General features: G+C 46.5%; 3 protein-coding genes across 11 annotated transcripts; 2 read left to right on the forward strand and 1 right to left on the reverse strand.

Annotated features, from left to right (window-relative positions):
• The first annotated feature begins 3,067 nt into the window (after positions 1-3,067).
• Positions 3,068-8,847, forward strand: slc25a18 (solute carrier family 25 member 18). Of its 2 annotated transcripts, none has more exons than XM_049008230.1 (10): positions 3,068-3,304; positions 4,673-5,036; positions 5,137-5,259; positions 5,367-5,422; positions 5,764-5,854; positions 6,431-6,546; positions 6,657-6,819; positions 7,203-7,375; positions 7,609-7,684; positions 7,792-8,847. In XM_049008230.1, exons 2-10 carry the CDS (start codon positions 5,017-5,019, stop codon positions 7,931-7,933), a joined length of 960 nt encoding a protein of 319 aa, XP_048864187.1. In that variant the 5' UTR covers positions 3,068-3,304; positions 4,673-5,016; the 3' UTR covers positions 7,934-8,847. The 2 variants fall into 2 exon arrangements, with proteins under 2 accessions (XP_048864187.1, XP_048864188.1); XM_049008231.1 differs by lacking the exon at positions 3,068-3,304 and adding an exon at positions 3,313-3,816.
• A 404-nt stretch (positions 8,848-9,251) lies between these two features.
• On the reverse strand, positions 9,252-15,180 carry LOC125738827 (V-type proton ATPase subunit E 1-like). The gene is made up of 9 exons (XM_049008233.1): positions 14,903-15,180; positions 13,521-13,586; positions 13,068-13,177; positions 12,687-12,753; positions 12,509-12,598; positions 11,855-11,923; positions 11,649-11,743; positions 11,394-11,481; positions 9,252-10,065 (listed from the first exon to the last, which is right to left on the reverse strand). The coding sequence occupies exons 1-9, from the start codon at positions 14,933-14,935 to the stop codon at positions 10,003-10,005; spliced, it is 681 nt and encodes a 226-aa protein (XP_048864190.1). The 5' UTR covers positions 14,936-15,180; the 3' UTR covers positions 9,252-10,002.
• A 777-nt stretch (positions 15,181-15,957) lies between these two features.
• On the forward strand, positions 15,958-23,475 carry LOC125738244 (bcl-2-like protein 13). 8 transcript variants are annotated; one of them, XM_049007030.1, is made up of 8 exons: positions 15,958-16,290; positions 16,383-16,448; positions 17,390-17,622; positions 18,713-18,802; positions 19,089-19,245; positions 19,701-19,773; positions 19,866-19,994; positions 21,574-23,475. In XM_049007030.1, the coding sequence occupies exons 3-8, from the start codon at positions 17,484-17,486 to the stop codon at positions 22,318-22,320; spliced, it is 1,335 nt and encodes a 444-aa protein (XP_048862987.1). In that variant the 5' UTR covers positions 15,958-16,290; positions 16,383-16,448; positions 17,390-17,483; the 3' UTR covers positions 22,321-23,475. The 8 variants fall into 8 exon arrangements, with proteins under 8 accessions (XP_048862987.1, XP_048862988.1, XP_048862986.1 ...); XM_049007034.1 differs by having other exon boundaries at positions 15,962-16,290; positions 17,390-17,555; XM_049007031.1 differs by lacking the exon at positions 16,383-16,448 and having other exon boundaries at positions 15,958-16,277.
• Positions 23,476-23,878: the final 403 nt, after the last annotated feature.

Below are 23,878 nucleotides of genomic sequence, written 5' to 3' on the forward strand. Positions count from 1 at the left end.
AAAGACTAGCTTCACAAAAGCGGAGTTTATGTTAGAGCCACTGTCCAGAAAGCGCTCGGATCCCAGGTCAGGTCCAAAATGATGAATGATTGGGGTAAGGAGCACAATTCCTGCTCCGCTGAGCTGCATGAAAAAGCATCATGGTCTAGCGAGTCGGGTTTCAGCTGCTTTATTGTATTTATCAGACCGGTCTGTTTGGAGACGCTAAATGGTGCCATCAGCCCACTATCCTGTCAAACACGATCAGGGATCTGTAATGAAGTGGGTGGCAAAAGCACAGGAGTTATTAGGTCTGACGATCGGCCTGTGTGGCCGGCCAAGGAACATGAGCCTGTTATATCACAGCAGTGTTTCTCGAGCAGGTCCTCGGGGACCCTCAGGCAGTCCACTTTTTTGTTCACTCCCAGCACCCAGTGCACTGAACTATCAGGCAATCAAGAACACCAAATACCTGACATAGGTGTGTTAGAAGCTGGGACGGAGCAGAAATGTGGATTGTTTCTAAGTTCCTGGGGACTGAGTTCAGAAACTGCATTAAAGGGTCAGGTGCAACCTCTAGTGCAAACATCATACCCTCATGTTCCCATATTCCATGCCTGGGGAACCTGATCCAGTGTGGGTGCAGTTTTTGGGATGGCCTCTCAGTCAGCCAACAACAGTGGGTTCCCAGGACTGGGGTTGAGAACCTCATCTCAAAAACCAGCACCCACATTGGCCCTCCATAGAACTGGTTCCCTACCCCTGTCATATTCCAAGACAATAGACACCATACACACTGCTAAACAAAAGTAAGAGGGTTTTCCTGAACACCATCAGTTAATTAAATACCTCCCATAATCTCCCAATTTAATAGAGGAAGGACAGACTACCTAAGCATCTGAAAACTATGTCCTTTGTTAAGGCCAGTGTCGGGGACGTTACTCACAAAAGTTATGCATTACAGACAGAGGAGGAAAGTTCAGGTTCAAAAAGTACAAATCCAGACCAAGGTTTTGTTTCAACCAACCAGTTGAGTACTCTGTGACTCTTCATACTCAATTGGTTGGTTGAAGCAAAACCTTGGTCTGGATTGGTCTGGTCTTTCTGCCTCTGCTTGTAATGGATTACTTTTGTGGGTAACCTCCCCAACACTGGTTAAGACTCATAGGGTCCTGGAACATAAACCAATAAGACTGACGTGCTGCTGGATGTGTCAGGGATTCATTTAACAATGATTGTCGGCCAGGGAACGACAAAAATTATAGCGTCATAATGAGTCAACGGACTAAAGAGAGGAACAGCAGTGAGTGAAGAGAGAAGTGTGTCTCTCTTGGCATTCCAGACCTTAATCCCACTGTCTGGAGAAAAGCCAACAACAATCGTTTTGATTCAAAATTGCCATGAATTACTGCCCTCCCATGTGCAAGAATATCACTGCCTTCCATCAGTCTGTATTGTCTTTACACTGAGCCTAATGTACTCCAGGATTTCCGGAGGGAAAAGGACTCGTGATGACATTTTACTGATCCTCTGGGTATTCTGATTGTCCTGGAATGCCAAGGTTTTTTCTTGCTCTTTGTTTTGGGGGGAACAGTGAGTTGTGAAAGGAAACTCAACAAGCAGGTTAGCTTTCAAGCTGAATCCTGTTTCACTGTCGATTCAAGGTGGCTCATATCTCCGCTGGTCTCAGGGAGTTAATGTGCCGCGGACGATTCAGGGCTGGTCTCTGGTCCCGAGAGAACTTCGACTTCAGCTTCTGCTTACACGTTGCCGGGAGACAGAGCTTACTGAACTCGGGCAAAGTTTCTCCAGGCGGTTGGGGTTTCAGCACACGGCCATTTTTTTGGCCGCGGAAGCTTGGTTTTCAGTCATTGTTTGCAAGTTTGTCTTAAGCGTCATTTCATTAACAGTTGTGCTTTCGTTCAAATACATAACATGAGATATAATGTGAGATGAAATGTAGCCTATGTCTTGTGAGTCATAAAACACAGAAACTGAGCACATGAAGACCACATTCCCATAATCCTGGATGCCTTACTGGTTGAACTGCTCTCATTTTTTGCTGGTGGCATAACTGACTCAGTCTCCAGTAACATGGTGCGCTTTCGCTATATGTGAGTATACACTGTACAAAATGTGTAGAAACTCTTTGAAACCTTATGACACCAGATCAAGCCATAGTAGTGTGCCATTCTGGTCACTAATAATGACATCTTTGTCCTCATGACAAAAACTCACAGCAGTGTTTGTCCAAAGGAGCACTTTATCCTCTGTGCCTAAGTCTGGCTGGCTGGCTTGCTGAGGGGCACTGTGGGACTTCAGCCTACGGCCCCATTCAGTAGGCAGGCCTGCAGTGTGCCGAAGGGGGCGGGGCTTGGTGCATAACCCGATACTCCATCGCTCATGGAGCTGCGTGCACTCGCTGCTGCAGCTGGAAGTCTTTAGCTGCATTCCAGGCTTCCCCATTGGTCCAGTCGGTGAGACTGGTCTACCAGCTCAACAGAAAGCCCCTCCTACCGCTGGGGACTATCCACAATGGCCACACCAAGGCCCAAGTGTAGAAAACCGATACTATATGTGGCGGTGTGATTAAAAGAGATGCATTAATTACCGAGTAATGACAGGAAGCATTTACCACGTGGTTCCACAGACAGAGGGAGAGGATTTAAATTACTGCTTCCAGTCGATATCCTACTTCTATAGTGTCCCTATGGTGTACTCTCCTGCAGGACAAGCACATTTTTAGTAATTACTGTTCTATACTGCACATAGAAGATGGCGAAATGTTCCTGTTATCTATTGTAAAATTTCGTCTGTGACGTAATAGTATTGCTCCGGTACTTAACAGCAATGGGAAATTATGTAGCGCTGCAAAACTTATTTTGCTTAGCGTGGATGTGTTATGATTAAGTTTAGTACGTGGTCTTTCTTAAGATTTAGTTTAGTGTTGATGGATTATTGACTCTTTACAGCAGTCGCCCGCCGCTGTTTGCGGAGCGCCCCGTGACCGCGACAATGTTCCGCGGCGGAATTCCGTGTTGCCATGGCGATTCCCGAGGGACTGTGTTGCCGTGGCAACGCTCACTCCGCTTTCCATGTGCGTTGTGTTTGAGTGTGTGTCGGCGGAGGGCTGTATTGTTGTATTGGAGACCCGGAGTTTCACGGGAAGGAGGGGCCGGCGCGGCAGCACAAGGCTGGCGTTTGTGCGGCAGCTCACACAGAAGCTGGCGGTCTCCGGTCACTTCTGCCTCATTTGCCAGGGGTGGGCAGAGAGTGGAGAGAGGACGCACCATCGCCCCCGACCCGCGGAATACACTTCAAAGCGGTGAGAGGAATCCCCTTTGGATGGAATAAATAAAGCTGTGCATGTCCTGTGAGCGGGGCCGTCCACAGCGCTTTGAGTGGGTGCAAATTTGGGGAGCCGGAGGTGTCGCCGTAAGGCGGGTAGAGTACGGGCTGTAGGCTCAAAGGAATAGAGGAAGCCTTAAAAAAGTTTCTTTGCGGAGCGGGGCTCTGTGTAAGATGTGACTGGGCACCGGCAATACTGAGCCGAGGCGGGGGTAAGAGAAGAGGACGTGAGGTGAGGTGAGGTGAGGGGAAGAGAAAGAGCGTAAAGAAGTGTTGGAAGATATGAAGGATGGTGCAAATCGTTCAATGTAAGATGAGCTTTTTGAAGTCTTTCCTTAAAGGGTGGAGCTGTAAAAAGTTTTTTGGAGATGAAAAAGATTTTGGGAGGAGACAAAGGAAAGAAAAAGAATTATTGATTTTAAAGACTGGAGAAAAATTCACCACAAGCGAAAGAAGTAAAAGACAGAGCAGGAAAAGGGAGACTGTTTGGTGTGTAATTTTTGTTATCGTTGACTGCAGCGCATGCAGTGCGGGTCACGTGAGGCGGGCATCGTCTTACAGATGTGTTTTAGTGTGGTGAGGGACACACCCTCATTGACGCTTCCTGATTCTTTTGGGCAGCGTTTGGGGGGGGGGGGGGGGGGGGGGGTAGTATGCCAGGGGAGAGGGAACATTTTTATCAGCATGAATCAGAGTGATTGTAATAGAGGGAAATGTTGTTTAAACTGTTTTAGAAGCTTTGGCAGGCATATAGATCTGGGGCAGTGTTTAAACAGGATAAGTGTTCGCCTCTTTCAGCCTTTCAGTCATTCACGTACTCATAATAGGTAATTCAGATATGCTCATGGTGCACCAAAGATAGGAAAGCTTTTCAGTTCATTAAAACGGATTATTTTACACTTCCCTCACTGTTCTCATTAAGGGAGGTTTTAAGTGCTCCTTCCGTGAATGTGGATCCAAGTGCCTCGACCCAGAAATATGGGGGGTTTGGCTGTGGTTATGTGAACGTCACCAGGGTTGCCAACTCTCACGCATCTGGCGTGACACTCAGACTTTCAGACTCGCGGTCACGCAAGAAACGGTATGCTTATATAATTCCATTATAAACCTAAAATCAGCTACATCAAAGGCGTTGGGGTAGTTTGGGTAGGAAATCCTACAGACTATTTACAGGGTAATAAAACTGTTACATGCTTGTAAATGCGTGTGCAGACTCGTCTGGAATCGAAAATCTCACGCCAGCCTGCTAACCGAAGTTGGCAGCCCTGTGTCACTGTACTTCAACGGCTGTAATAGAGTCCGGTCTGGGTTGCTAAGCAATTAGCGTGTATGTTCCTCATCCCAGAACCCTCCTAGTTTTTATGGAGATCAGCGTGGATTTGGCCTTTGTGCTGTGACGTGGAGTCAGAAAGCAGCAAGGAGGACAAGTGGCACCCCCCCCCCCTTCCACAGCGGCGAGTTTTGGAACTGTGACTGCAGTGCAGATATAAGGAGGAGGGCTACAGCTAAAGGAAGAGACAGGAGCGAGGAAGGTGCTGCGTCCGGCGCAGTGACCCGGGGGACAGAGTGGTGAGGCTGGGACGTGAGGTGCATTGGTGCCGGGCTGGGCAGGGAAGAGGCTACAGGGCATCCGACTAGCATCAAAGCTGAGATCTGGCCCGGAGCGCCGTCCATCACCTGTGCGACGAGATGGCAGAGCATAAAGTCAGGTACTGTCTCCAGGGTCCGGATAATTCTCTGCCACTATGACACAAGGGTTACAAGGGGGGACCCTGTCACCTACACTCTCTCTGCACGCCTTTCCTGCAGCCTTGTGGCTAAGCTGATCAATGGGGGCGTGGCAGGACTGGTGGGCGTCACCTGTGTTTTCCCCATCGACCTCGCCAAGACCCGTCTCCAGAACCAGCAGGGGCCAAAGGTCTACAGTGGATTGTGGGTATTTCTTGGTAAAACAGGGAAATAGCACCTCAAGTCTTGATTTCTATTTAATTACATTCTAACTTCACGTTTTTCTTGGTTTTCTTTTTTGCTGCCTGAAGGCTGGACTGCTTGACTAAGACTATCAGAGCAGAAGGCTACTTTGGGATTTACAGAGGTACCTTTATATTATCAATATGGGGGCAGTCTGTAGTAAAGATGCCAGTTGAAATCCTGTAATCAGTAGAGTGTTTTCACTGTTGGCCCCTGATCAAGGCCCATAACACCAAATGCCCCAGGGACTGTCTGACCCTGTTCTGTCAAATGTGTGTCACTTAGAAGCATTTGCTCTATAAATTAAAGTATCTCTGCATTTCTGTGCTTATCCACTATGGTGTGTTATTTGGTAGTTTGATCGTGTCGCAGCAACATTCTGAAAACTCCGGCACACTGGCATCACAGCCGGTGCCGTAAAGTTCCGAATGATGTCATCCTAACCATGCCAGTTCGTTACTTCAGGGGCGGCCGTTAACCTCACCCTCGTTACGCCGGAGAAGGCCATCAAACTGGCGGCCAACGACGTCTTCAGGCAGAAGCTCTCCAAGGACGGGTAGCGTGGTATTTCTCTGCACCATTCACAGTTCAGGAGAGTCTTTGTAGACCTCAACACCAGGGTCTTCACTTGCTCACTTTGAGGTATCTGGTCGTATTGAGGATTTATCATTAGCGTCGTTTATGATGTGTGTACTGTAGGGATGTCTCGGTGGTTAGCACTGCTGCCTCACACCTTTTGGACCAGGGTTTCAGTCGCCATCTTGACTCCATGTGTGTGGAGTTTGCACGTTCTTCCCATGTCATCATGGGGTTTCCTCTAGGTACTCCAGTTTCCCCCCACGGTCCAAAAACATGCTGAGGTTAATTGGAGTTACCAAATTGTCTGTGTGTATAAATAGTGTGTGTACCCTGTAATGAGTTGGGGGGGCCCCCCAGGGTTATTCCCTGCACCCATAGCTTTCAGGAGGGACTCTGGACCCCCGCGATCCAGCGTAGGACAAGCAAGTACAGAAGATAGACGTATGTGTAACATTCTCTAAAAATGGGATTAGCATCTGTTGGCCTGTCTCGGTTGAGAGCTTGTCAGGAGTGTGGACCCTGAACCTCCTCCCTTCCTATCGGTGTCCCAAAGGAATTTGCCCCTGTGGGCGGAGATTTTGGCTGGCTGTGGAGCAGGGACCTGTCAGGTGGTGGTGACCACACCCATGGAGATGCTGAAGATCCAGCTTCAGGATGCTGGCAGGCTTGGTGAGCGCAGTGGAGATGTTGGAGAAGGCAGCAGAGACGTCCTCGGCTTTCGTGCACACACCCCTCCCCCCCCCAGCTGGTGATGTATATTTGTCTCATGTTGGATGCAGCGGCTCAGAAGGCAGTCCCCACAACTGCGGGTCCCGCTGCCCCCTCCGTGGCAACGGCTCAGCCCCCCCCACCTCGCCCTTCAGCCACCAATATTGCCCTGGATCTCCTGAGGACCCGGGGGTTGACTGGGTTATACCGGGGGGCAGGAGCCACGCTGCTGAGGTAGGCGAGCAGGAATCCAAAATAAGGGGAGCCTTGGATACAAATGTTACGCATTCATTATCTATATTAGTATTCCTTAAATTAGGGTGTATGCATATGCACTGATGTATATATTGTCTTATGCCAAACGTTTAGTATGTAAAAACTGTTTCAAATGCACTTATTATATATGCTGATCAGTAGAGCCTTTTCAAGTGCCAGAGATGTAAACAAAGACCACCCACCAATGCACACAGAAAGTTACGCACTCGCATGCCAATGGGGGAGGTCTCACTCAGGGGTTCAGCCGGCGCTTGAACTGCAAATATTGCTCATGGCAAAAAGTAAGACCCCTTTGCTCGTGAAATGTATTTATTATCATTATTATTATCATTATTGTTCAGAGACGTGCCCTTCTCCATGATCTACTTCCCACTGTTTGCCAACTTGAACTCCCTGGGCCGGCGGAAGCAAGGTTGCCATGGAGATATGCAGGAGCGGGCCCCCTTCTTACAGTCCTTTGTCGCCGGCTGCATAGCCGGTTCGGTGGCCGCAGTGGCCGTTACTCCTCTTGACGGTGAGAATCGGGAAGGGGCGGGGCTGGTGGGAGGGGCCTGCAAGGTGTGGGCAGCAGCATAGCAGAGGCAGGGAATCCCCGTCTGAAGGGGTTTCCCTATTTCCCTGCAGGGCTTTTAGTTCTCAGGTCTCTGAGATGGGAACACATAAAGGTTTGAAAAGGAGCCTATGAATGTAGCGGACTCTGCTAAAGCTTGGTTGGTGACCAGTTGTTGTGCTTGTGTGTGTCATCAGTGATTAAGACAAGGCTGCAGACCCTGAAGAAGGGTGTTGGGGAGGACTCCTACCAGGGCCTCACAGACTGCACACGGTGAGGCTTGGCCTGCCATGCGCCTTGCAGGTATCTTCATCTCTCCCGCCTGTTCCTTGGGATTTTTTCCACTGTGACAGATGGCTGCCTTTCCCCCTCCCCCACAGGCGCATCTGGAACCGGGAGGGCCCGTCTGCATTCCTGAAGGGGGCGACGTGCCGTGCATTGGTGATCGCACCACTCTTCGGCATCGCACAAGGCATCTATTTCCTGGGGGTGGGAGAGCGGGTGCTGGGGCTGCTGCCGTAGCGACTTAAAGCTGTTCTGCAGCACAGCGTAAGGCAGCAAAGAAGGATCAGGGCGTAGGGGGAAGAGAGGAGCTTAATCTGCTAACAGTATAACTATCTTTGGAGTGCAGAGGAGGAACGCTAACTTTTGCTCCAGCACGCTAATGCTACGCTTATGTATTCATAAATGCTGCTAATGGTAGTGATGGGTGAAGTGAGGCTTTGCGACCTGCAGTGGGCGGGTTTATTACTGATTTATAACCAATAAGAAGAGAGCAAAGTCTGTCGGCAAATGAGCTTGCATGACAACCCCACCAATCATAGCTTTCGAAGCCTCACTCTTCTCATGAGTGGCTAATTTTGCTCTGCAAAGTAGCAGGTCTCTGTTGGGACCGTGAGGCCGAAAGTGTCAAATACCGGCCTTGGAGGCTGCTTGGGTCCCCAACTACTGACTGCCCCAGTTTAGTGCTCTATAATTTCCATATTTCATGCCAAAATATCTGGTAAAACATCCGTAATTACCCAAGTGCACTAAATGTAATGTGCGTTAACTGATTAGAAATCAATAAGGATCTATGAAGTTATGTATGTATACATTTTATCATCTATATTGTGCATTTATGCATTGTCTGCAGCTGGCCTACTGCGCTGAGGTTAATCAGTTAAACTGGCAGTTTCACACCCACACGCACAAATGAAATCATGCTGACAAACTCACGTTGGCATCCAGTATCTTTGCTTGGAAAAGCAATAAAGCATTTGTCAGGGTTCAGGATGGGAGTTTGACCACAGGAATTATGGGTAATGTGTGCTAAAAATGTATTAGTGAATTAAAATTCAATGAACTGATTACTGGATTAGACGGTTATGTGAAAAAATTGCTATGTTTACAGACGTGTATAAATCAAATAAAGTCTACAGTACTGTAACACAAAACAGTACAATCTGCTAATTTCAGGGAATTCAAGTGATATATAAGATCGCATTATTTTTCACTGATGCTTACTGGTAGGAAAAAAAATTCATGCATCAAAACAATGCACCAAACCTTTGAGAAAAGTAACCTTAAGGTTTAAGAGACTTTCAATTAGGACCGTCTTACATACCTCTGTCCACTAGGGGGCAGAATGCACAATGTGGGATTATCTTTTTCTACAACTGCATATAAATTCATACCTCACATTTCCTTTTTTGACATCAACATGGAAAAACCATCAATTTAATTCCAAGGGAATTCTGTCAGATTCCAGCTCGTCACTGAACTGAATTTCTCTGCTAATCTTGTTCAACGTACTTTCATTACAGCAATTAGAAAATTATATATATTAAAAACAAGCCAGCACAAGTATGGTTTCTTTAATTTTAGACCCATATATACACACACACACACAATATATGACATATATGACATGTGGAACTTGACTACATTGAAAGGTATTCTTTACAATGCCAGGACTGAGAGTTGCAGGCTATGTAGATACAGGGGTATTGGAACAACTGGTCAGCACTCAAACACAGCCTGCAAAGAAAGGGAGTGTGGAAAGGAAAAGCACATGCCTGCAGTAAACACCATCCCTCCTCACACACAAGTCTCCTCTGGACCACCAGCCTATAGAAACAGACTGAACACAAACAGCTTGGTGTCTGGAATATAGACTGAGAGGAGGATCAAAGTACTAGGGGAAAAGGGCACTTATTTCAAATGGTTTCTTGCCCACTTGTAACATGAATTCTGCTGTCAAAAACCAAGGAACATTCAGCCAGCCCTGAGTGACAGTACCTCAGCAAATTAGAGGACAATCCTACCGTGTCTTTTGAATGGCAGGTGAGTCCACATCATGTGACTTGCGGTCTTGGTCACAACACACACTTCCGGCACAGCTGTGCATGTGACCGACCGAGTTCATTTACAACGATCGCTTATTACTTCCTTTGGTGCACAGACAAACTGAAATGTATATGTATTAAAATAAAGAAACAATTTGATTGAGTGTTTTTATATAACACAGACAGAGAATTACAATATTGTACATAATGAAATACACATCACAGAATACAGCGTGTTTCTTTAGCCAAGAATTTAGTCCAATTTTAGTCCATGAATTTGCGGTTCTGGTTAGCACCAAAGAGAGCCACTCGAATTTCAGGCATCATCTGAGAGAGGAGGTGAAAAGAAACTAGATGAGTAAATGGAATTCCAACCATGAACTACACCAGCAATAAGAAATGGCACGATAATTTTTTTCTGGCCTGATCCGATACCAATCTAATATTTGTTCCCGTTTATCAATGCTTTGCGATGGATAGGCGTGGAAGATCCCCACAAATGTGAAAATTCACAAATAATACACAGGCCCCTCTAACCTCAATCCAAAACAGTCTGCTAGCCTAAGGGACGACATTTTATTACCATTTTCTAATCAAACCGTACTGCACGCTTTGCATATCAAATTACTTTAGGTTATTTTCCTATCAAGACCTTTTTATATATTGTACAAATCATCATCTAAATTATGTCCAGATATACACAAAGTCACTACCACAAGCATTTGGAGCACTAAGTTTTAAACCCATTATTAAAAAATGCTAAATTATGGGCAGAAAAGTTTAAAAGCTACGGTTGAGGAGATCTCACGGTTGCAAAGACAGCTAACATGTGAATGAGGCTGGATACCAAGACAAACACAGCATACCAAAATCAAGATTTAATTATAAATGTCGTAACTGTGTAACGTTTGCTGTGGGATGTTTCGTTAGCATGTAACCGTGTCATGTAAACGGTCGGTGCCCTTGTCTAGGGTTAAACCAATAGTGGCTGCTAGAGTATTCCATTTTAAAAGAGCTATTATCTTCTTTTTCAAAATGAACACAACAGATAACGAACCGTGGGAAAACTGTACTGTCACACCCTTAATTACAAGGCCGACATGCCAGCTCCGGCGTACACATGTTGAACAGCTAGCCATCACGTGACCCTCACTTCTGTTTACGGTATGTCACGCTAAGGCTACACCCATTTTCGTCATTTCTCTGGCTAGACCAACCTGATGGAAAAATCGGATTGGTTTCTTACTCCTCAGCCCCAAAATATCCAATCCAGCATTTTTTGCCAGTATCAGCCCGGTACTGATAGGTATTGGATCAGTGCCACTGGGTATCGGTATCGGTTCAGTGCCATCTCTACCAGCAATAAGATGTTTCAAAAACCATGGTGGGAGGGATTAACACATATTAAAACCATCCAGGTTTAATCCACTACCAATCAATTACCTAAGAACTAACCAAGTTAGTGCAACGACATCTTATAGTTAATCCCATTCAGCCACCCACTATAATTCTCAAAAGGTTTCATATTTCCCCAGTCACTATAACCAGATTTCTTGTGCATTGGCACAGGTCAATGTTGGGCAATGGAGTTACTAACCAGGTGTGTATACATGTTTAATTCTGTTATTCACACACACACACAAACCATGCTTTACCTGTTGGGCAATGAGGTCCAGCCTGCTCTCCAAAGTATTAGATACCTTAATCTTCCCATCTGCGTTGTACATCTCAATGCCCCCGGTGCTTAGAGAACACAAGAGCACAACCGCTGTCAGACCCAGACCATGAATGCACTCCAGGGCTCTGAGAACCTGAGCACTGTGATCCTGACACCAAGACGCCAACTTAAAATCAATGCAGGATCGGATTAGACAAAGAGCCACGTCTGAACGCGACCAGGAAGTTCTTACATTTCTGGGGACAGAAAGTTCTCCTGGTCGATGCGGACCTCAAGATTGTTCTTCACAGCATCCTTGTAGGTGGAGATGTTTTTTTGTATAGCGGCCTGCATGAATAGAAACACAGCAGGGCTCCCATTCAGAAACGGCTGCATTAAATGCAGGGACCCAGCTAATGTATCACTGAGCTCCAGAAGGACAATGGAAACAGTGCTGACCTGCACTAGAGCCACATCTTGCTTACGGCAGCGGATGGTTACTTTGGGTTCCAAGAGCTGGTAGAAGCCCTAGAGAAAGCGAAAACAAAGGGAGACAGCAAGAGATTTACAAAAAAAAAAAAAACTGCAAATCAGCCATGACCCCTACGCTGGTTCCTGAACAGAAGCATCCTTCCGTACAACAGACCAAAGAAGCCAGATGGAGCTAGCTTTATGAGGCGAGGATTCCCACTCTAGACCTAAGGAGTCTGTCAATACCAAGAACGCAATTATCGTACTAGCGGTCCTGGCAATAGTGGTCTTGCTAACTTGCCTCCCAAGAAGGAACTTGCGGAGCAATGAATCATGGGACTGGTCTGATTTGGTGAGGATGCAACCAATGCATCCTTGATATTTGGGCCTGGGCAAGAATGACATCCGGGGATTTTTACCATCTTCTGTACTTTAGTTATTAAGTATCGGAGCTGGTCTTCGGCAATGGAAGGTGACATGAAATGGGTACAGTCAGAAGTACACAAGTACAGTCAAGTACACATTGAGAAACACCCCTAATTTTTTCCAGGGCTGGTGAGAAAGCGTGCCGACACACAACAACCAACCTTACTAAACAAGAATGTTCTCAGATTGCTCACCATCCAAATTAGATACACTTACTTGCAGAACTAGCCCCTCCAGCAGGTTGGTGTACCTTGTCTGGTCTTTGGCAATGACCGCCAGCCTTTGACGAGCCTCATTTAACAAGTCCTGAAGACAAACACAAAAGCAAAACACATTTTACCCTGATCCCAGAAAGTTTATCAAAATGTTACTGCTGGCCGGAAAAGGTACCAACCGAAACCATGTCATCACGAGCCTTCAGCACCTTCAGCCGGGCCTGGTTCATCAGGTTGGACATCTGACTGTGACGGATGAAGCAAAACACCAACAGCTGCTAGTACGATGGTAAAGGATACACACTGCTGGTTCAGCTTCAAGCCCAGCTGACCTACAGCTAACCCCAGAAACTTAACCTGAACTGCTCTAGCAAATCACTGAGTTATACTTACAGATAACTGCTATTCTATTGTTCAGGTAAAAGAGGTACACAAGTATTTATTTTTAATGTAAATGTAATATGTCTAAAGTGTGGCATTTCCATATTAAAGAGGAAAATACAACTTCCCTTTTCAGTTTCCCCACTTCACATTGCCTGGTGTGAGCGCACATGACTCACATCTTCTTCTGCTGCTCGATCTGCTTTTCCTTCTTCTCGTAGTACTCCATGATCTTCAGCCTTTGCGTCTGCACAAGGCGGCCCTTCTCGATATTGAACTCCTCCTCGGCCTGCAGGGGGCGGCAAAGTCACACTCCAGGATCCCTGGCCAGATGGAAGCAGTTCCCCGTACTCCACATATCAATAATTTGTAGGAACACTGTTCCAATGCTAGTTAGGGACTATCAGGAAGTCACAGAGAATTAAAGTGATTTAAAATTAAGGGAGCGGGGAAAAATGAATGGAAACAAACAACTACGTTTTTTTAGTGCTTCTGTCACAGTCTAATCCAAGGGCATTTAATATGAATTCCTTCAGTAATATAAGTGGATAAATTACCACCCATAATTCCTGATCACAGAAAATAGCATGGAGGAAGCTGCTCAGATGGGAAGCCGCCAGGCCTTACATTACCTTGGCATCAATTTCCTCTGCCTTCTCATTGGCCTCCTGTTCAATGAAGGCCATCATGTGTTTGATCTGTTAGGGACAGGCAGTGATAGTGAATCATTCAGCGATGGAGGAACATTGGCGTTCAGGTCAAAGTGCCATTACTATCACAGACTTAAATTCCACCTGAACTCGGTTCCTGCAGATTTCCTCCAAAACACATATCATCATAGCATTAGAGAAATTTCATTTGCACAATATATTACACTGAAACGTCAGATGTCTCCGGAAGGCACTCTGTATTTGTAATGCAGTAACTACATCGTTGAACAACGAGTCTAACTCGCTGCGATCATAGTGGATAATCCTCCGATACTGCAGGGGGCGCTAAATGATAAGTGACAAAGGATGCAAGTAGAAATGTCATTTGATATCGATTCCAGTGGTTGATTGGTCTGTTTCGATAATGTTAAACCATACACGTGACTATCAGCGAACAGCAACCCAGTTAATTTTCCTAATACTACAGATGACAGTCTCGCTTTTTAAAGCATGCGACAACTTGAATTATGGTATAAATACAGGACAGAAAAATCAGTACCGTAAAACAGAAAATTATGTTACTATAAAGGACATTTAAATAAACCCATATAACAAAGGCAGAAACTATACTGAAGGATTCACAAGGTACCAGCAACTCGCTCAGACAATTAGCTTTTAAGTGTGGAATGCAAGTCCTTAATGCTGGGGCTAGGGTGGGGATATGGCGTTACCCAAAACACACTGGGCAAGAATCGCCGTCATCAGTTTAGTCATCGGGATGAACACATATTGCTTTTCTGTGTTACAGTTCCACTGTGAATGATTGCAGTCAATAAAATGCACGATTTAATTTAACTGGGGGAAAACTCATACACCGGAGTTCCTCTTTAATCCTAACCTTGGGTTTTCACAATCGACGCCCGGTCATGTTCCTCCTCACCGCTCACGACTAGAACTGTCTAGTCAGCTAGTTTACACTATAACTTATAAAATAAAGACCGCTTAAGAACAAAATAGATACAATAAAAGCCTTGGTTCAAAAGCGATCTTATTTTCACGCATGGACCTGCAAGCCTTGTTGACACAATTGAACTTAAACATCTGATTAACGCGGCGTGTCAAGATCTCTCAGGCATCAACGAGTTAAACGAGTTAATTTGACATTTTTGTTTTTTTCCCCCACACACCTGATCTGACCTGACCAAGAACGCAGCTACGCTGAAACATCATCAAGCAATGCTGTCATTCACCACCTTCGACAGCAAGAGAAGTAGCAAAAATATCGTTCAATATTGACGCAAAACATAGTGAGGCATCTCAACGTTATACATGTTTAGACGCAGCAAACTAGGCTCGTCGGTTACCTGTTTCTGTACGTCGGCATCGCTGAGCGCCATGACTGAAGTCTCAAACGAGAACTATCTGGCCAGCCGAACAAAGCAGGAAAAACGGACAAATCCGGCAGAGATTAAATCTACAAAACAACAGTGGGCGTAATATTATAGTGTGACCACCAGCAATACCAAATCGTCTATCCCACAATAAATAAGCCCATAAATAAGTGAAACTTCGGACAAGCAAGCAGCTCCGCAGTCGCCTCTAGCTGAAAGTGTCCCGGATGTAGGTATCAGCTGATCCTCCCTCGAGCCTGAGCGTCGAGTCACATGATGCCCCCCATACTGTTAAACGTCATCATGCAGTACCCTGTCAATCACCGCCCCCTTAGCCCCACCCCGATTCCTATTGGTTACTTTTTGGGGGTTGCTCAATGGATTGTAATGGGTAATAAGTGACAACACGTTAGTCACGCTGGCCGTAAGTTCATTTTTTGGGGTAGTTACGGTGAAAATTAACCGGAAAACCGTATTACAATTAGCCAGTTACGTAGTCTGCTGTCAAAAGTACAGCTAAAATGCTGCAAGTGAAATTTTATGCATGGATATGTGCATGCAATTAACTATACTTGAATGAAATTTTGAACAGTTCATAAGGGTACCAATATGAAGTCATCATATTCCAGCGTAATTTATACTTTAAAACAGATACTCCACAGTTTTAACTGTAAGCTGTAGATGTTATATTTATCAGATATTCAGAATTGATAAATGCAGAAATAGCGCACTTTACTCCACATTTAACGAAGCATTTATTAAGAAATGTGTTTAGGCTATTAGAAAGGTACGTTTATTAAAGAAAGACAATACTGCATTTAAAACCACCAGCGACGTAAGGCATGTTTGTTTTATTGTAAAATCGTAAAATAAAATGAAATGATGAAGAAATCGCGACATTTCATTAAGTGACATCTTCCATACACACAAACTTTACAAACATTTAATAAAAATACAAACGGCGCGAGAAAAATCAAGGTCACCTTTTCTTGTAACTGATATGTTACGATACTGTAGGTGTCGATGCACGTCATGCACACAATATTTTAGTTACTGCAAAACATGAGACAAACTTTTTCCTCTTGTCCATTGTTGTGCGATCGATGCATTTATGTGACTCTGGCGTCTGACTGAAAAATAAAGTTGGCATTTATATTTAATTTTGTCGAAGTCGGAATAAAACAGTTTAGGAACGCCCTTTGACCCCCTCTAAAACTGGCGCAGCCAGGAGCGTCTCTGCTGGACGCATGATGGCTGCCTGATCTCTAAATTAGGAACCGGTGGGAGTCAGAAGTAGGCTACACAGGCTTTCCACTTGGGAGAGAAGTGACAAAGTGCGACGACAGAGGTTAGGCAGCAAGGTGAGCCCGTGTTGTTTTGGCGCGCCTTCTGTTAGGGCTCAATTTGTTTTGTGTTTTGTGTTGAAACAAAACTTACTTCTCGCCGTGGACAGAGGATCAGCTAACCAGGTTACCGAGAGAGATCGACTAAAAAGAAAGTACGCTACAGTGTCAGGAAGGTAGGTGTAGCTTAGAGACAGCCCGGGGAATCGCGTCAGTGTGGGAGTCCGCAACCTGCTGCATTGTTTTATATTCATATAATAATATTATATTATATATAAGTAATCAATTTACCCAAAAATAAAAACATGGACAACACATGTTATTGGAAGGTTGCAATTTTGTATTATATAATGTTTTATGTTTACTTACAGGCTACGCCGTAAGCCTGTTCTCGATCTAACTGATGTTTAATGTTTAATTGGTTATAATTTGTCATTCAGTCTGCTTAACGTTTCTAGGAAAGGACATTTACTTAACGGAGAGAGTGTACTTATAACGGGCCTCGCATTGCTTGAAATAGGTACAGATGTTTTTCGTTCAGATTTTTTTTCTTTGTCATTCATTTTGGAGGCACGGTGTAACTTTTTTCTTGGACAGAACCGAAATCAGAATATTGTGTTTACCTGCCATGCTCTGCACGTGCAGTTAAGGTGCTTCTCCTATAAAACGTAAGCGTCGGTGCGCACGTGCGGCGTCCCGCGCGCTCTTCATTCACGGGGTGACTGTTGCAAGTTCACATCCTTTGCTTAGCTGACATTGTGCGTCTTTAGTAAATATTCTGCTGGGATACTCATTGTGGCCAAGTGGAAATAACCCTGATGTGGTGACAACTTACTCTATCAACTTTGGTTAGCACAAGCATTTACGTGTATGTAACAGTTTTATTACCTTGTAAATGGCCTGTAGGCTTTTGATGTAGCTAATTTTGGGTTTATAATGGAATAATACAGATTTGCAATAAGATTTCCTGTATGAGCGTGAGAGTCTGAAAACATGAGTGTCATGCCTGATGCCTGAGAGTTGACAGCCCTGCTGCATAGATAAAAAACAGGTTTACTTAAGAGTCTTAATATGTATAATTCAAGACCAGTAGTCGTGAGCATTGTGTTGTTTTCAGGAGAAGAGCCCTGTGATTGTGTACTGATATTTCTCCATGGCTGCTACGAGCTCATCCACCACTGTGGTTGAGGGCTTCCACTTTGAGACCAAATATGTTGTCCTCAGCTACCTGGGCCTACAGCCACCCAGAAGTCTTCCTAGGACACGTGTTGCTACAGGTGAAGGTAATGGTGAACGTGCGCACTGCACACCTTGTTTACAGTGTGAACACCACGGCCACTGTATTATCAGGTAAACCTGGCTAGTACTGGTTATGACCTTCTTTTGCCCCCAGAACCACTTCATGGGTGACAAATAGCTTTCCTCACACCACTGTTGTTACCACAAACCAACAAGTCTGACTGTTCTTATCTTATTAACAGTATGTTTTTGGCCACAGAAATGCTGTTGACTGGTGGTTTCATTTTCCATTACACCCATCTCTGTAAAGTCTAGACACAGTAGTGCATGAAAATCCCAGGAGAGCGGCTGTTTCTGAACCAAAACTCACACCAGCCTAACAATGGCTTAGAATTGGCCATTCTAATGCTCAGTGAACAGGAAGTGAACCTCTTGCCCTTGTCTTCCTGCTGTTTGTATTCGTTTGCAGCCACACCATTTCCTGTTTGGAGAAGCAGGCTATTTTTTTTTTTTTTTTAAATGGGTAAACCTACTAAACTGGCCCCTGGGCATATTATTTCATAGTGTTAAGGTATTTTATTGATTGATTAAGCCAGAGGAGAATTCCTCAGGTGCCTTAAAGGTGGTCATGACACCAGCCTTGTAACATGAAGGTTGTTAGTTCGAGTCCCAGTTGGGGCTTTGTTGTGTCACTGAATTAGGAGGTTAACATGACTTTCTCACTTTAGAATAATCAGCTGCATAAAAGTATGATGCCTTTCTGTGTGTGTGTGTGTGTGTGTGTGTGTCTGTGTGTGTGTGTGAGAGAGAGAGAGAGTGCATGTGTGTGTGGTCCAGGTATACATTACTATTTGGGCCCCACAATGTAATAAGATCCTGTTATTTTGATGTTGTGGGGACCAATTTTTCAGTCCCCACAAAGGGAAATAAAAAATGTATAAAAATCTGTGACTGCAATCAAAAAACTAAAAATGCCAAATGTCTTGTATTTTGTTTGGTTACTTATGGTTAAGGTTAGGGCTGGGTAGGGGTTAAGGTTGTCATTGTTGGGATTAGGGTTTTGCCCATAGAACTGAATGGAGTGTCCCCACAAAGATATACATGTGTAGAATACATGTGTGCGTGTGTCTGAGAGAGAGAGACTGACGTCGTGCCAGTAGAGATGTTCGAATCTGAATGGAGCGCTGTGTCACACCTGCAGGCACCAGCCAGTCTGAGCAGGAACAGCAGAGCGGGATTAAGGGGCAGGTCGAGGACGAGCTGAGGAGGCTGGAGGAGGAAATCGCAACATGTGAGGCCGTGGGTGGGTGTGGGGGGCGGGGGGTTCATTTGTATGTGGCCTACAGTACATTCCAGGGCTGTAGCTATCTTTTGTGAGAAACTCATGCGTTGCCCCAGTAAAAAAAAATAAATAAAAATAATCCTAGATAGTGGGTATCTATTTTAATGTCAGGCAGATGGTTTTGGTATGAAGACGCAGTCAGTGGACAGGCAATGTCACAGATAAATATAAAACGGTCACGGCGTTGCTGTAGCACTTCAGTTTTATCGTTCGTTTTTCGTTCCCATCTGATCAGCCTTCTCGAGGACCGGTTTCGACTGCCACACGTCCCTGGTGTTCAGCCCCGCCAATCCGGAGAGCTCAATAGAGGAGTGCCTGGCCGTGCTGGGCAGCCGTGTGGCCCAGGACCTGGGCTCTCACCTTAACGCGGCCCTGCAGGGCCTGCTGGGAGAGTGAGTCCTGTCTGCTCTCTCGTCTTTCCTTTCCACTGGCTCCTCGAGCCGCTCGTATAGTGTGACGCCCAGTTGTCATGGCAACAGGATTTCCATGAGTTTCTTTGACCCGGGGTTTCTAAAAATACTGGAGGGAGGGGTGACTCGGCAATCCAGCACAACGCACTTGTGTGTGCGTGGAGTATAAAGAGTGTGACCTTCACGCCTCGGGAGCGAGACCACAGCGCTCACCGATTCCCTGGCGGCCAAGCGTCCTGTTAATGTGTTAACCGCTTAACTTTTACTGCAGGGTTTTTTCCTGGACCTTTGAGGTCCTTTGAGTGTCTGCGTGAAAATTGCAGACAGTTTCACCAAGCATTCGACTGGGTCCGTTCCTGGTCTGGTGCTGTTCATCTAGAGCATGGCTGTTTATATGTGGCGCACAGTAACTACAGCAGTCTGTGTTTGTCAAACAGACCCCTGGACTACGAGCGTTACAGGGACGCAGTGCAGAGCGTCTCCTCGCACTCTCAGGAGGGTTGGAACAAGGTGAGCTGGCCTGTATTTTTTATCTCAGAGTTGTCACTATTTCCAGTATCTTTATTGAACTGACGACCCCCCCCCCCCCCAAAAAAAAAAAGGTTCTGGTGCCCCTAGTGCTCCTGCAGGCCTTGCTCTGGGAGGGGCAGCCCCTGACAGAGCTGGTTCCCCTGGGGATGCACTATCTGCTGGAGGCTGAGGCGGAGTTCGTCATCGGGCAGGGTGGATGGGTGAGTACCTGGGCTCTTTCTGCGTATGTAGGAAACGGACGCGATGGTCGTTACGCGTTTTGACAGTTGGTGTCTGATTTTTGATTGTTGACTTTGGCAACTTTCTTTTTTTTGGCTTTAATTTCCACCATCAGGTGGCGCCAGAGACACGTTCAAGAAAATATTCAAATGCCTTTCATCATGGTTGCAATTCGGCTGATTGGCAGCTTGCTTCTGTGTTCCTGGTGTTGGGGGGGGGGGAGACAGTCCAGTGTGGGCCTTGGAGCACTTCTGCCAGCTGTTGTCCTCTCCTTCCGCCCTGTCCAGCTGTTGTCCTTTGCTCCCAGGCTGGTTGGTGCTTCCAGGTTACTAAGTAAGAGACTCAGCCTGGTTGTTAAATGTATGTGTTTCATTATTGTAATTCAGAATTGTTAGCCTGTAGGCAATTTTGATGAGCAATCACCAAATTAAGTCCTGTGTGTGTGTGTGTGTGTGTGTGTGTGTGTATATATGCACACACTGTCATGTGTGGAATTTAGGTAAAGCTGCTAGTCGTTTGGGTAGAACGTCCTGCTGACCGTGAACATGACTGGCCACCTCTGCTTGCAGAGTTCTGGCCCTGTGTATTGTCAGGTGGACCACATGGAACTCGCTTGATTCACAAGTTATCATGAGTCGTAATCATGAAATTGACGAAACGGAGAGATGAAACAGGCACAGAAGTTTTCCCAACACAATGTTTTTTTATTTTTATTTTTATTCCTTCCAGAGATGGATATAAACCTGATAAGTGCTGATCTGTGAATGGCTGACCTGCTTCTCCGTTAATTAGAGGGTAGCTGGTGGGCAGGGAGGCTGGTGGTGGTACCCAGCTCCCTTCATCGAATATGGAGGATGGCAAAGTTTCTGTGTATTACTGAAAGTATTTTTTTTTGTCTTCCACTGATGATGGGGAGGGTTCAGGGCCTCCACCTCGCCTCTTAGACCCATAGCCTGGCTCTCATTGCCAGCTCCTACTCCCCCAACACCATTTTGTCTGACGGCTTCATGGTCCTGGGCCTGCAAGCACGTAGTGCTGGGTAGGGGTGGAAAGTTCAGGTCCAGAAATTACAAATCCAGACCAAGGTTTTGTTTTTACCGACCAGCTGAGTGACTGTGACTCTTTATATTCAGTTGGTTGGTAGAAACAAAACCTTGATCTGGATTTGTAATTTCTGGAATGGAACCGTCCAGCCTTGGTGCTGGCTTATTTGTTTAATTGGCTGCTGCTTTTAGTATAAATTGAAACATGTCCAGGCTCATCAACAGGTGGAAGGTCCTTCATGATAATCAAATGCCTTTTTAAAGAAGGGGGGAGAGTGGTTTATGCAAATTGCATGTCGGCATGGAGGGAGGGGCAGGCTCTGTTAGGTTTTGTGTGTTAGTGGGGACCAGTGCCTGGAATTGGGCAGGAAATGTGAACCGCCAAGGAAGATAAGTATCTCAGGTCTTTGCAATCACATGGGGCACAATGGCATGGCGGTGTGATAGTGTTATCGCGTCTTGCTTTTGTGGTGTGCGTGTGTGTGTACTTCAGATCTCTAACCCTGTTTTTTCCTAGGGCACCGTGCTTAACCTGGAGGAGATGGAGCCTGGTGTCATCGTTGCTGAGGACGCCAACGACATCTACATCTTGTCAGGGGAGCAGCTGAGCCCCCCTGGGTCACTGGTGTCCTCGGCGGAGGGAGGAGAGCACAGGCCGTGGCAAGCGGACAGCCTCCTGGGGGGCTCAGGGTCCTGGGCTCAGGTGGGCTCCATGGAACCGGAGGACGCGAAGAGCCTGGACAGCGACGCGGGCACGATGCTCGCCGAGGAGCGCAGCGAGAACAACTCCTCCAACTCTGACATCGTGCATGTGGAGCGGGAGGAGGCAGAGCTTATGGAGGGGGAGCTGCAGGAGAGCATGCTGGGTAGCGGGAGCGAGCTGGTGGAAATGCGGGGGGGGACTATGCTGTGTGCCGAGCCTCCCACTGAAGCATCCGAAGTCTCTGAGAGCCAGTTATCTGTGGGGGGGCTTCTCACAGTGCAGGAAACCCCAACTCCTCAAGTGCCCCTTTCTGTTCCAGAACCAAAGCCCCCGGTCTCTGCCCCCTTGCTAGCTGCAACGCCAGAGGCTGTCATGAAGCCACCGCATGAGTCTGTAGCAGCAGTGGCTGACGAGCCTCACGCAGCTCCACCTAAGGAGATCCCGCCCAAGCCCAAATCATCCAGGCCCTCTGAGCTTCCCATGCTGCTGTGCAGTGGCGCCGCCCTGGTGGCCATTGCTGCAGTAGTGGTTTATGGAGCCATGGTCTTCAGGAAGAAGTAGTAGCGTGGGGTGACTGCGGGTGCTGCACAGCCCACACGTTGGGGAGGAGCTTATTCAGTTTTATTTAACATCAGGATTGTTTTGTGCCTCCCTAAATCAGCTCGTAACATGGCTCATGTCTTGAAGCGTTTCTGTCTTAGTTTGCCTGTGGCCCTTGCTGGGTCTTTCCCTCCCCTTGGGGCTTCTGACGGGGATTTCTGGGTAGCTTTCCAGTCCTTGCATACCATGTGTTTCTCTACTGAACGACTTTGAGAGGTTGTTTGGGTCATGCAAAAACGGGAAGTGAGATTTTACCTGCGGGAACTGGACTGTCACGTTCTGCCTGCCACACCACGGCCATATCTGCGTTCTCCTCCAGTCTGGCTTGTGATCTTGGTTTGTCAGTTTTGGGCTTGACTATCCAAGGATCCAGGAGTCTGTAGCCCCCTGGCAGCCATCACTGTGCTACGTCACTTCCTTCTGTCTTTCTCTGGATGGCAGAAACTTTTTATTTTTTTGGCCCCTAACTCCACACTAAAGTATGGCTGTAGAACCTGTCGCCACCGTTATCACCACACGGGGGAACTGTCACTTTTTCTCTCGGGGGGTTTAAATCTCCATGGCAAAGGATGTGGGGGGGTAGCAGCCAGCAGCCTGAAGGTATGTGGCAAACAACCAGAGGAAAGAAGACCGTGCTTGACCCCCCATCCTCCACAAGTCCGGTGCTGACACCTGTGCTCAGCGTGACGCTAACTGAGAGTCCGGGAAGCAGATCCCCGCCTCAGAGGCGCGCAGCGACTAGAGTTCGGCGCTGCACTTCACTGCATCAGTGGCGGTAGTTTCCGGTCCCGTTGTGACAGCTGAAGCATGACAGTTTGGCCATCTGTGCTCAAAGCAAAATGAAGAACCAAACGAAGGAGATGGGTTGGGGGGGGGTCTGTCTATATTTTAGCTATGATGAGGTTATGATTCTTATGCCATTAAACATTGGTCTATTAACCCACAGAAAGGTTGGAGACGGTTTCTTCCAATTGAGTTTCGGACCGCTTGGTTGTCAAAGCCCTCGTTTCGGATTCTTCTCCTGAGCTTAGCCACATATGTAAATACAGGATTGAAATTAAAATGGCTTTTTTTTCAGTGGTCTGAAAATACCTTAATAAACGTCATGGTTTGGTATACACTGCTTACACCTGGGGATGATTTCTAGAAGTTTTCGATAGATCCGACCCAGCTAGTATAGCTGCAGCATACTCCTTTAGCCGGTGTCGCGGCCCAGACTGCTTGGTAGCCTCGAGCTAAGTCCATCCTGCTAACACTGGGGTTCCTCCCCCCCCCACTCCTGTTGGCTGCCTAAGGGGGCTGTGGCTTGGAACCACGTGAGCTAAGCTTTCCTGAAGAACAGCGCATCTCAACCCAGTCCCCCCCCCAGGCAGTCCATATTTTTGTTCCCTCCCAGCACAACTGTACCAGCTGTTCGTTGTTCTTTGGTTCAGGTGTGCAGAGGGAGAAAATGTGAACCACAGCTGGGGACCGGGCTGAGCAGCCCCACCCAAGTGCATTACAGCCCTTCCGAGAATCT

The sequence above is a fragment of the Brienomyrus brachyistius genome, chromosome 3 (assembly GCF_023856365.1).
Source record: "Brienomyrus brachyistius isolate T26 chromosome 3, BBRACH_0.4, whole genome shotgun sequence".
NCBI lineage: Eukaryota > Metazoa > Chordata > Actinopteri > Osteoglossiformes > Mormyridae > Brienomyrus > Brienomyrus brachyistius.

Excerpts from the sequence above, each read along its gene's own strand:
- slc25a18 (XM_049008230.1), top strand. The coding sequence starts at position 5,017 with ATGGCAGAGCATAAAGTCAG. Across the intron at positions 5,423-5,763 it reads CTACTTTGGGATTTACAGAG|GGGCGGCCGTTAACCTCACC; the intron begins GTACCTTTATAT and ends TCGTTACTTCAG. Across the intron at positions 6,820-7,202 it reads GCAGGAGCCACGCTGCTGAG|AGACGTGCCCTTCTCCATGA; the intron begins GTAGGCGAGCAG and ends ATTATTGTTCAG.
- LOC125738827 (XM_049008233.1), bottom strand. The coding sequence starts at position 14,935 with ATGGCGCTCAGCGATGCCGACGTACAGAAACAG. Across the intron at positions 11,924-12,508 it reads TGGAGGGGCTAGTTCTGCAA|GGCTTCTACCAGCTCTTGGA; the intron begins GTAAGTGTATCT and ends CGCTTTCTCTAG. Across the intron at positions 10,066-11,393 it reads TGGACCTCATTGCCCAACAG|ATGATGCCTGAAATTCGAGT; the intron begins GTAAAGCATGGT and ends CTCCTCTCTCAG.
- LOC125738244 (XM_049007030.1), top strand. The coding sequence starts at position 17,484 with ATGTTGTCCTCAGCTACCTGGGCCTACAGCCACCCAGAAGTCTTCCTA. Across the intron at positions 17,623-18,712 it reads CACGGCCACTGTATTATCAG|GCACCAGCCAGTCTGAGCAG; the intron begins GTAAACCTGGCT and ends TCACACCTGCAG. Across the intron at positions 19,774-19,865 it reads CTCAGGAGGGTTGGAACAAG|GTTCTGGTGCCCCTAGTGCT; the intron begins GTGAGCTGGCCT and ends AAAAAAAAAAAG.